The following is a 12,473-nucleotide window of genomic DNA, read 5'->3' on the forward strand; positions in this document are numbered from 1 at the left end:
TCGGGGCTCGGAGGTACACCGTGACCGGGGTCTGGGGAGGAGCACGTAACAGTGGTCAATTGTTCCATAACAACCTCTCTTACATCCGTTTTGTTTTGCCTCTAAATAGCCAAATGCAGTTTCACCCTCTTCTGGTGAAACTGCCAAAATCGAGACTCGCTGCTCACCTTCACTCTTTTATTTCTCTTTTTCCCTGCCTCTGGAACAAACTCCTTCACTCTCTTCAATCCCACTCCTCCCTCCAGGTCTTCAAAACAGCTGTTCACCACCATCTCTTATCCAAAACCATGATCTTTTCTACCCCTGTTAATACACCCCAAATCCACGTATTTCAATCTCTGACTTCGTTCCTGAAATGCCTGGTAGTGTCAATTTGTTTTATACCATGTATGCCCCTCACCCCCCCCCCCCCCCCCCCACATCCCCCCACCCCAGCCCTCTCCCTTCCACAGATCTCCCGCTGTCCCTGTTCTCTACTGTTGTACTTGTGTGCTTCCCTCTCTCTCCCCATCTTGTCTCCCACTCCCTTTATTGTATGTTTTATGTGTCAGTTTATGTTTTTTTGTGTTTAATGTGCTAGCTCCTACACGAGCCTCGATCTTGTATACAAAAAAAAAGAAAAGAAAAAAAGAGCAGATCACTCCAAATAAGACTCTCCCTCCACCCCCTCCCCCCATGCATCTTTGAGACTTTGTTATATACGATGCTACATCAGATTGTTTCGGTTACAGCTTGTGCTTTGAATATTAGAAATAAATTCAGGTTTTGGGGTCACTCACCTGCATGTTTGGACATGGACTGAGTGAAGAACCTTAGTTTTTGTGCCAATCGGTAATATTAATTTAATCGTATCAAAACGTTAAAACGAGTATTGGAAAGATGTTTTCAGTGCTTTTATTCATTACCTGAATAATAATTTTTAAAAATGTTCTTGGTGTGTTCGGTGATGGTACATCATCATGGGTGTGTGTTTGTTTTTGTGTGTGTATGCATGATGATCATTTGTTGGTACATTTATTTCATAATTTTACAATATGCTTGCAGTCTGAGAAAGTAATTGCGCTGAACCAACCGCAATTGGTGATTAACTGTTCTTTTCTCCTTGACTGTTGTCCTCAGATGACTGAACATGATTTGAAGGACATTATCAAAAAATGTCACACTTGTGTGAAATCTCTGAGCCTGGCAAACTGCTACTGGATCCATTGCGGAACCTTTGCGTATGTTTCCAAGTGTCATTCTCTTCGACGTCTCGACCTCTCGGGCTGTGCCTTAACAACACTGTGCCTTTCGAAGATTTTGGCAAAAACTAAGTGTTTAAACTCACTTGGTTTGGATATAAGAAAGGGATTCCAGGCATCACAGCTGAAAGACGATGCCATTAATACATTGCTGCAAATCACAGAGTTAAAGCAAACCATGGTGATCACATCTTATGGACTTCTTTTTCACTGCCCCAACATCAAAAAGCTGCTGCTTTACATAACTGTCAGGTCTGATGTGATGGGTGTTGCGGCAAAGGATATTGGCACACATGCAATTGGAACTTGCTACAAAAACTTGACATGCTTTGTACTCATGGTTTCCCCTTTTTCCTTGAGCACCGAATGGTTCCTTTGGAGTTTTTTCCACTTCCACATGATGGAGGCCAAGCTGGAGGTATGTTAGTTTTCTATCATATTTATTGTTTTCACAGGCTTTTCCTTCAAAATCTTGTAGCAATTATGTATGTCATAACTAAGTGTACATGTGTGTCTGCTGCTGACACCTTCCTGTGCCAATGCAGACAGCCACTACTGCTTGCGGTGCAGGTGGACACAAGTGTTCAATCATTATTGCACAGTATGTTATAAGAAGGCCTTTACAAATAAATTTGAGTCGCCATTCGACTGCCATTCGGAGCTGATCACTGTAAGCTAGAATATTGTTTGAGTGGCATGGCTGGGACTTCATCCTCAGGTAACTTGACTCGATTATTGTTTACTAGCAGAAGTACCCGGCATTGCCGGGCGGGGGAGGGGAGGGGGAAGGGAAGGGAAGGGGAACGGGGGGGGGGGGGGGGAGGAGAGGGGGAGGGGGAGGGATAGGGGGGAGGGGGAAGGCAAAGGGGGGGAGGGGGGAAGGGGAGGGGGAAGGGAGGGGGAGGAGAGGAGGGAAGGGGAGGGGGGAAGGGGATGGGGAGGGGGAAAGGTAGGGGGAGGGGGGGATGGGGGGGGGGAAGGGGAGGGCCAGTCAACAATGACGTTGCAGTTCTCATGGTGGGAGAGCAGCACAACAATCGTGACATCGTCCTCCATCTTCGCAACAACAGCACGAAGCGGATTTTGGAGACTCACCGATCCTATGACGCCCTCCAGTACTGGCGTTGCCGGGCGGGGGAAGGGAGACCCGTACATTCCCAACCCGTACATTCGCCCTCTCAACTCAAGCTCACTCGGACAAAAGCCTCGCACAAATTACACCGTGAAGGCCCAATGGCCATGTCTATGCCACAAATCAAGTACGTGAGCGAGTCGGGCGCACTGAATTGAAAATATATAGAACGCTCATACTCAGTGAAAAGTGAAGCCGCCGTGTCGCCATCTTGGTTAGCACGACTCGACCAACACGCTTCGCGGATCTCGTTTGTTTTGAACGTGTCCCAGATTTTAAAAGCCAGACAACTGTTAAAATGCCATTTTGTGCGGCAATAAACTGCTCCAATCGGTTACGGAAGGGTTGTGGAAAGACGTTTCACAGCTGTTTCAAAGACGTTTAATTCATATCGCACAAAATCGACACAAAACATGATCGTACAAAAGATGAAAAAACGCAATCGCTTTTCACTCTGAATTACGTGCAAACGCGTGACGGAAATCACCATCGCCCAGCATCGAGTGCCAACCAAGATGGCGCCCGGTAGCTGCATCTCCACCTATGTGGTGTGAATGGCAATGTAGTAGGGTCAATATACGAAAAAAACTCACCTAACCCCCAAAAAATTGATACAAAAGGTTTTTCAATGGATTCTGGTACCATTGGGCATGCTAAATAACATACTAAAAATCTAGTAACATCTGACTTCCGGAAAGGGGTCATTTTCAAGATGGCGTCCAAGATGGCTGCCGGGAGCTTCAAATGGCCATATCTCAATTATCATTCAACCTAGAAAGGTGGTTTTGGTGTCTAACCCTAGGTTTTAGGGCCCAAGGAATCCAATTGAATCAATAAAATTACCATCAGTTAATTATTTATTGACAAGTCCAAGATGGCATCCCAAGGTGACATCCTGATCCACTAAAATGGCTCTGTCGAATAGTAGTCAACCTAGAGAGATTTTTTTCAGTGTGTATACCTAGGTTTAAGGCACCCAGGAAATCATCAAAATTACTTAAATAAGCACAAAGTAATCAGGTAATCCATTAAGCCAGGTTTACCAGCCCATTAGGCATTTGTTGTCTTATACAACAACAACAACAACTACAACATGCATTTTAAGGCCATGTTCCCTGCTAGAGCGGGGGTTAGCCTTGCGGTCCCCATGACAATCTTCTCCATTTTGCCCTATTTTCTGCATCTCTCCTTGTTAACCCCCTTGCCCGCATTTCTTCTTCCACCATCTTTAGCCAAGTCTTTCTCGGTCTTCCCCGTCCTCTACTTCCTTCTACATTAACTTCCATCACTCTTCTCAACCAGTCACTTTCATCCTTCCTCAATACATGACCAAACCATCTCAACCTGTTCCTCTTCACAGCATCAATCACAGGCAATATTCCCATCATCTTTCGCAATTCATCATTTGTCTTCCTCTCTCTCAACGATACTCCTCACATCCATCGAACCATTCGCATTTCCACCCTTTCCAGCCTTCGTTGCTGCTCTACGTTCATTACCCATGTCTCGCTCCCATAAATCATAACACTTCTCACACATGCAGCATACACCTTTCCCTTCAGCTTCAGCGACACTCTCCTCCTCATCAGCACGCCACTCAGTTCCCGAAACTTCTTCCATGCACATCTCACTCGAGCAACCGTTGCCGAGTCTGATCCACCTTCTCCATTCAGCATGTCTCCGAGGTAGCAAAATGTTTTCACACCTTCCAGCTTCACGCCGTCTCCAAGATCCAACTCAACATTTCCTCCATCTGCAGCTGCCTCTGTGCACACCTTACATTTGAATGTAGCTGCCACACTGGTTAATGACCCTCTCAGACCACTACATTTTTGATGAACCCACTCAGCACACATTGTACATTGAATGGAGTTCACTCCGACACCCTTCCTGCACACAGCACACGGCCACTTCCCAGTTCTTTCCACCTCACCACATGTTTTACCATTTGCCATCACCTTTGTCTTTCCGATATTCACCTTCAGACCTTTTGTCTCCATACATTCCTTCCACTTGTTCATCTTTTCCTTCAGTCCATCCATACTTTCCGCAATCAACACCAGATCATCTGCATACAACAACTCCCACGGTAAACCCTCCTTTACGGTCTGAGCCAGCACCTCCATCACAGCTACAAATAGTAGTGGACTTAGTACCGACCCCTGATGCACTCCCACCTTCACCTCAAACTCACCACTGTTCCCGTCCTTCGTCCTTACAGCTGTGCGTGCTCTTTTGTACATTGCCATCACGACTCTGATCAACCATTCCTCCACTCCTAACTTCCTCAATGCCCATGTCAATACTTTGCGTGGAACCCTATCGAATGCTTTCTCCAGATCAACAAACCCAAAAAACAACTTCTTCCTCTTATCCATGTACTTCTCCTGCAACTGCCTCACAATGAAAAGCGCATCTGTCGTTCCTCTTCCTGGCATAAATCCAAACTGCATTTCGTCGATCTTCACTTTCTTCCTTATCCTCCTCTCCAACACCCTTTCCAATACCTTCATTCCATGCTCCAATAACTTTATCGCTCGGTACGAGCCACACTCCAGAGGGTCACCTTTCCCCTTGTATAGAGGGACGAGGGTACTCAGTTCCCAAGCCACTGGAATGCGGCCTTCTTTCACCACCAGATTACAGATCTCTGTCATTCTCTTCACACCCCAACTTCCTGCTGCCTTCAACATATCTCCCACAACTCCCGTCGGCCCTCCCGCTTTTCCACTCTTCATTGCTTTTATCGCTTCCTCAACTTCCTTCTCAGTTATCTTCTCTGCCGGTCCTAAAACTGGGTTACTCTCTATGTTGCCATCCCATTCATTCTCTGTATTCAACAGCATTTCCATATATCTTTTCCATCTTCCTTTAATTCCATCTGGGTCGACAACGATTTGTCCCACTTCATCCTTCAAGCAAGTCACCCCCATCACATCACACCTCTCTTTCGCTATCTGCTTTGCAATCCTGAATACTGCTTTCTGACCCTCTTCCGAATCCAAGCGTTCTCCGAACATTTTCCTACATGCCTCCTGCGCCTTTGCTACCTCTTTCTTTGCAGCCTTCCTGGCTGCCTTATAACTTTCATGCTCTGCTGTTTCTGCTCCCGTACCCTTCGCCTTCTGCCACTCTTTGAACTTCTTCCTCTTCTCGTCAATCCTCTTTCCAACATCAACATCCCACCACCATGTTTCCGAGTGCCTCGGTGGTCCTTTTGTCCATCCACATACCTCACCAACGGCTCCCAACAGACTAGCTTTCATTGACATCCAACCACTTTCAAGCTCAACCACATCATCCTCTACCCTACTCAGCCTCTCTTTTAATGCCTCCCTTACTGTCACCTCTTTCAACCTCCACACCTTCATTCTCGGTTGGTACTTCACCCGCCGAGCTCTCCTCGCACCTTTCACCCTTATGTCGCAGACAACCAAGTGGTGCTGTGAAACAGCCTCCTCCCCCGGGATCACCTTTGTGTCCCGGAGGTGCCCCCTATCTCGCCGACGCACCATCAGGTAGTCAACGGTTGTCGTCGACCCACCTGACGTGTATGTAACAAGCTTATTGTCCTCTTTCTGGAACTGAGTATTACAAATCAACAAATCAGCTATATCAGCAAACTCCAAAATCCTTTCACCTTCTCCATTTCTCACACCATATCCGTAACCCCCATGAACTCCCTCAAAACCATCCATACTCCTTCCCACATGTCCATTCAGGTCTCCTCCCACCACAACAACTTCCTCATCTTTCACGTTTTCCATCAGCTTCTCTATCGCACACCAGAACTTGTCCTTCTCTTCATCGCTTCGACCAACCTGCGGAGCATATCCCGAGATGACGTTCACCAAGAGCTTTCCAATCATCATTTTCACCATCATCAACCTATCACTCACTCTAGTCACACTCACCACACTGTCTACAAACTCCTCAGAAAACAGGACACCAACACCATTCACGCCCTCCGGGCACCCTTGCCACACAAACTTGTATTTCTGTCCCTGCCTACCCTTCACCATTCTCACACCACTTCCCTTCCATCTCGTCTCTTGCACACAACATATGTCCACTCTTCTTCTGACAAATACTTCCACCACTTCTCCTGATCTCCCTGTCATTGTCCCTACATTCCATGTCCCAAACCTCAGAAACCGATCTCCACTTCGGGCTGTACCCTGCCCATATGTAGTTGTAATTGTCATGGTTCTCTTTTTGAGGCAATATTTTTATGGCCGGATGCCCTTCCTGACGCCAACCCTCTTAGTCGTCTCTTACGACACGCAGGGATACGGTGTACCTATTCTGACCAGGGTACACGGGGAAACGTTTAAAACATGTAAATTCTGGGGGGGGGGGGGGGGGGGGGCGGCGTCAGCATCACGGCTGCGGTTTAAACATATTCCAACAATATCCAAACAGAACGATGAAAAAACAATCCGGGAAAAGTCTCCAAGCGAGAACGTGGATTTGAGAAAGAAGGAGCAGAGGCGGAAGAAAACGAGATACAGGGGGCGGGGCAAAAGCCGAGACGAGGAGGAGAGCGAACAAGCACGTGTCCGGGAGGAGAGAAAGAATCAATATATAATTATTTGTCTAGGGAGGTGAGGTGAGGGGGAGAAAACAAAATAAAAGAAACAAGCAATACAGCGAAGGAAATAACCCAAACTGACAAAACACCGACGGGGGGAGGGAAGCCCCAAGTCACCAGGCCGCCCACGAGGTACGACTCAGAAAACGATTAACTACACACAAGTTTGCACGAACCACAAACCAACACCAACTAGAAACACACAATAACACGTACACAGCAAAATAACCAGTGGAAATTTGACAAAGACAAGAATGGGAAAACACTCAAACTTCGATGCCGTGGAGAGCTCGAAGCACGCCTCACTCGCCCGAGGAACCAGAAGTCTGTTGTTTTATACAGTTAGTCGCTATTCATCGTCATCCTCCGACTCCTCTGGAAGAAAGATTTATTGTGTTCAGGGTAGTAGAAACAGTCCTACTACCCTGAACACATAGAGTGCCCTCCCTCCCCCCGCCCCCCCCCCCCCCCCCCCCAGGCTATAGCTGGGAAAAGTTGTGTACATTTCTTTTGGAAATGTCTAAAAAAATATGGATTTTGTTTATGCATACATGTACCAAATGATATACTTATTCCTTTTGAGATGAAAATAAATTGTTTGTCAGATTTTTCAGTCCCCCCTCCCCAATATAAAATAGTCTATCCCTTGCCATAACCTCTCAAGCTTTGTACAAACCTTTGTCTGTAATGATCACTGAATACTGTGGACTGGAGTCACAGGTGGCAGTCGTGTAGACACATTACACTCTTATCTCCAATCTGAAACACACACTTGGTTCATTAGCTAGTGAGTCGGAGGATGACGATGAATAGCGACTAACTGTACAAGACAACAAATGCCTAATGGGCTGGTAAACCTGGCTTACTGGATTACCTGATTACTTTGTGCTTATTTAAGTAATTTTGATGATTTCCTGGGTGCCTTAAACCTAGGTATACACACTGAAAATATCTCTCGAGGTTGACTACTATTCGACAGAGTGGATCAGGATGTCACCTTGGGATGCCATCTTGGACCTGTCAATAAATAATTAACTGATGGTAATTTTATTGATTCAATTGGATTCCTTTGGCCCTACTCGGGTTAGACACCAAAACCACCTTTCTAGGTTGAATAATAATTGAGATATGGCCATTTTAAGCTCCCGGCGGCCATCTTGGACGCCATCTTGAAAATGACCCCTTTCCGGAAGTCAGATGTTACTAGATTTTTAGTATGTTATTTAGCATGCCCATTGGTACCAGAATCCATTGAAAAACCTTTTGTATCAATTTTTTGGGGGTTCAACCATATATTGACCCCTCTAATGGTCATTCTATATATGTTCAGTTCAATGGTCTGGCGGCGGGGATGGAACATCACGTGATCGCTCTGAGCGAATCAGCGAGCTGCTCTGCCACCGGCTCAGATTCCGTGTATAATATTCCTCGCTGAAATGCGCTGAGGTAAATATGAATAAAAAATATGGATCTCATGCGAACTCGTGTGAATCGTGATCTCGTGTGATCTCGTGTGAATTACGTGCGAACGCGTAACTGTGAGTTTATGGGGCAAGGATGGAACATCACGTGATCGCTCTGAGCGAATCAGCGCGCTGCTCTGCCACCAGCTCAGATTCCGTGTATAATATTCCTCGCTGAAATGCGCTGAGGTAAATATGAATAAAAAATATGGATCTCGTCAAATATTTTTTCGGTAGGCCATGTTCTTCCCAGGCTCAATGGCCATGTCTATGCCAAATATCAAGCACGTGAGCCTCTCCGTTTAGGAGTCTATCGGTAACATTACACACACACAAACTGTGTTCTATATATATATAGATTTAACATGGCCACAGCAGGATTAATTGTACGTGTTAGTTACACGTATGCATCCCATTAGTTATTATTATTGAGGCAGAATTCCGCTCGTGGTATTATGAACCATTTTTAACTCAACTGGACTATGTCCAGCTGAGTGTCTGTCTGTCTGTCTGTCTGTCGTCTGTAAACAATTCGACGTCTACGCTCTAAAAGTCACAAATATTGATTATATTTGATGAAACTTGTTATGCAGCATCTTTAAGACATAAACTAGTTTAGGATTGCATTTGGGCATTGCACGCCCAAAAATGGGCGCGGCAGGGCGGCCATATTGAAAATCAATTTTTGTCATATCTTTTTAGCACATATAAACTATATAGTTTGTGGTTCTATTATGCATATTCTAACCATATTGATATAGACCAGTTGAGTTCAGGTTCCCTGGAACCTCTAGTTTGGTAGATGGCTCCGCATTGATGAGCATTCCGCCATTCTCGACACCGAGGATTTTCTTTTTCATTTAAAATGGTTTCTCCCTGTGGGGGATGTATGAAAGTACCGTTGTGCCAAATTTAGTCCATCAAGTCAAATACAGCACGATGTGCGATTTTTTTTTTCACCTTAATCTGAAAGTGTGTGTTTGGGGGTGTGGGTGTATTGGTTGAAAATGGTTTTGATGTATTTCACCAAAGGTATATCCATGCGAATGTTGAGTAGAATATTGGCTCAGTAAGGAAGGAATGGTGTATGATTGTGGTTCATTGAGAGGTAGATAAGTGTCGGAAAAACTACATATTTTCTCTCGATAGGATCATAGCTTTTTGTTCTCTTCTTTTGTGACCCAAAATGAAAATTGCAACCATTGTCTTCCTTTTTCCTTGGAATAAATGTGAAGTACGCTCCTCTAAAATTTTAGTGGAATAAAGGTCAAAGTGCACTGGGTTACTATATTTTAGTAACTGTAATGTACATGCATTTATCATATGGTTTGTAGGTAAAGGCACAAATTCTAAATATAGTGGCCACCACGTAATCGGGAATGGGAACATCGCTTAGACGAGACACGTGTCTTGGAAACTGTCCTTCCACAGGCTATTTCACCTTTTAAATGGGAAGCAACCTTGGTTAAGAATCTTCTTTTTTTTTTTTTTTTTGGCTGTGAGAAGTCAGTTTTGTCACGTCATACGTCGTTATCTCACAATTCCACGCCACGTGAGCGAGGGCCTTCATACGGACATTACGTCATGGGATGACTCATCACAGGGCGCATTAATTGTTTTAGCAAAAATCATATTGCAGCATGGCATCATAAAAGAAACAGGTAGACGTAAGTTTGTCACAGAAAGTTGAACTTCTTTGGAACCTTGAGTTACTGAATACTGGGGGTGACTGAGACATCTGCTGCTAAGAAGTTTGGAGTCTCTACGTCTTAATGTTCCAGACATGTGCAGGCCAAGGCCTGGAGCTCTGCTCGATTCAACAGCGGAAACAAACGCTGAAAGTGCAAACAAGAAGGGAATGAGGATGATATGGGGAAAGCACTGTACAGGTGGTGCACTGTACATATGGTTCCAGCAGAAGCTTTCCCAAGGAGTCGAGGGGCATGGCTCTCGGGTGAGGTTATCTTTACTATAATGGCGCTTTTCCACCGCGGTACCGTACCGTACTGTAACCAAAATCCCTTTTTTCGTTTTTCCATTGCCAAGCGAACCGTACCGTACCTAAGTGCCCATGCTAAATTTGGTTCCTGCTATGATAGGTACCAAGCGAGCCGAACCCGGGCCTATGGGTGGAGCTAGCAATACTGCAGACCGTTAATTGGTCAATCGCAATAATCACAGAACCGTCACGCTATGTTCAGACCCAACCGCCATTTTATAATACCACAATTCCGGAGAGAAGATAGCTAAAGCATTAGTGATAATCAGAAAAAAATACATGGAAAACCTGGAGAGTTCAGTTTACTCACTTCAGATAACTCCGCCTATTTTCACTGTTCTGTTGTGTGATGGAAAACGACACAGGGATTACCGTACTGTACAGTGCCGTACCGTACCGTTCTGTGCAATGGAAAAGCGCCATAAGAGAGCCGTTTTTCTGTCTGTGTCGCCATTTTTCTGTGTGTCGCCATTTTTCTGTCTGTGTTGCCATTTTTCTCAGTGATGACTGTACGGATGTTCATCAAACTTTCAGAGGTTCATCAGTGAGTACCAGTGAGTGTTTAGGCAAAAAAAAAACTGAGGAAGAAAAGTTCGTATTTTATGCATTAAAAAAAAAATCGCTTTATGGTGCCTGAGCCTTTGTAGCTAAATGAAAGGTAACATTAAATTACCGCTGGTTTGTGTGTGTGTGTATTGGGGGGGGGGGGGGGGGGGGTTAGGGGAGTGTAATATCATATTGGTTCATGAGTTATCAAGTGACCGCTATATTCGTCAAGTTTGTGCGTCTGTCTGTGTGTGTGTCTGTCTGTACGCAGCATAACTACCCGATGATATCATCCGATCTTGATGAAACTTGGGTGGAAGGTCGATATCATGATCTAGTTGTGTCCTGCCTAGAGTGGGCGTATTGCGCCCATTGTGGGCGGAGCCACGCCCGAAAAAGTTGTCTTTTTAGGGGGTAATCGAGTTCAGGCTACATCTTCTCCGAGGGGTTTGGTGGAAGCTGACAGGGGTTTCGATATTTCGTTAGGCCAATGTCATGTGTCTAGCCCCACGGAGCTCGATTTTTCATTTTCGCCCCAAGGTCAAGGTCACAAGGTCATGAAATTTAGAAAAGTCGATTTTTGATGGTTTTATTACATTGTTCGCTTCCTGATAGGGTGAAATGTCGTACATGTTTTTATATTATCACATACATCATGAAATACAAGTTTTCCAACAAATTTCAGAATCTTCGACCTTTGACCTTTGAAGGTCACAAAGGTCAAATTATCAAAGTCGGAATCGAACCGAATTTTCGGTATTGTGTATTTAACTAACCTCATAACTGATTATACGTTATTTTCTATCTCATTTCAAGGTCAGTAACCTTCGTTTTGACATTTCAAGGTCACAAAGGTCAAATTTCCAAAGTTGTCGGAATCGAACCAAATTTTCGGTATTGTGTAGCTAACTAGTCTCATAACAGATAATACATTCCTATTTATATATTTTCAATGTCGGTTTTGACCTTTGTCATTGAATACCCCTCCCTCGTGAACCATCGTCATCTTCTGACTTATAAAAATAAAAATAACCACCTTTAGAGGCCATTTTTCCCCGCAAAGCGGGGGTTGGCCTTTTTCGGGGACCGTGGTTGTTGTTGTTTTTTGGTCCCCTTTTTCGGACATTCCTGACTTGTTAAATATAAATTTTCCTTTTTGGGTGTAGGTAGGGGAATAGATTTTTTTTTTCTTCAAAATGTCAACAGGATGAGAACATCACCGGGCAACACCGGGTACTCCTCCTCAGGGTCTGATTTTATCCCCTCAGTCCGGCACATCATTTTCAAAAAAAGATAAAGGCGAAAAACAGCATGCTGATTTTCCTGCAGCACATGATTGGAAGAAAGATGTTCTCCCTAAAATTCCTCAAGAATATGCGGCAGAAGACATTTTATACTCGTACGGTCTGAGAACATGATGCAGGAGGAATTTGAGTGATTCATAAACGTGGATGAAGATACAGACATTGTTGGTGAGATGTCTGATTGAGAGATGTTGCAG

At 44.7% G+C, this 12,473-nt stretch overlaps 1 protein-coding gene across 8 annotated transcripts in view; it reads left to right on the forward strand.

Moving 5' to 3' along the window:
- The window catches only part of FBXL18 (F-box and leucine rich repeat protein 18), a 207,424-nt gene that overhangs the window by 81,180 nt on the left and 113,771 nt on the right, over positions 1-12,473 (forward strand). For 7 of the 8 annotated variants that reach the window (XM_078786002.1, XM_078786007.1, XM_078786006.1 and 4 more), the window contains one exon: positions 1,120-1,659. In XM_078786002.1, the coding sequence (XP_078642128.1) occupies positions 1,120-1,659 (540 nt within the window). Of the gene's footprint in view, positions 1-1,054; positions 1,660-12,473 lie in introns of all 8 variants that reach the window. The other variant, XM_078786004.1, reaches the window with a different exon arrangement.

Source organism: Myxine glutinosa, chromosome 10 (assembly GCF_964187855.1).
Source record: "Myxine glutinosa chromosome 10, kmMyxGlut1.1, whole genome shotgun sequence".
In the NCBI taxonomy this organism is placed as follows: domain Eukaryota; kingdom Metazoa; phylum Chordata; class Myxini; order Myxiniformes; family Myxinidae; genus Myxine; species Myxine glutinosa.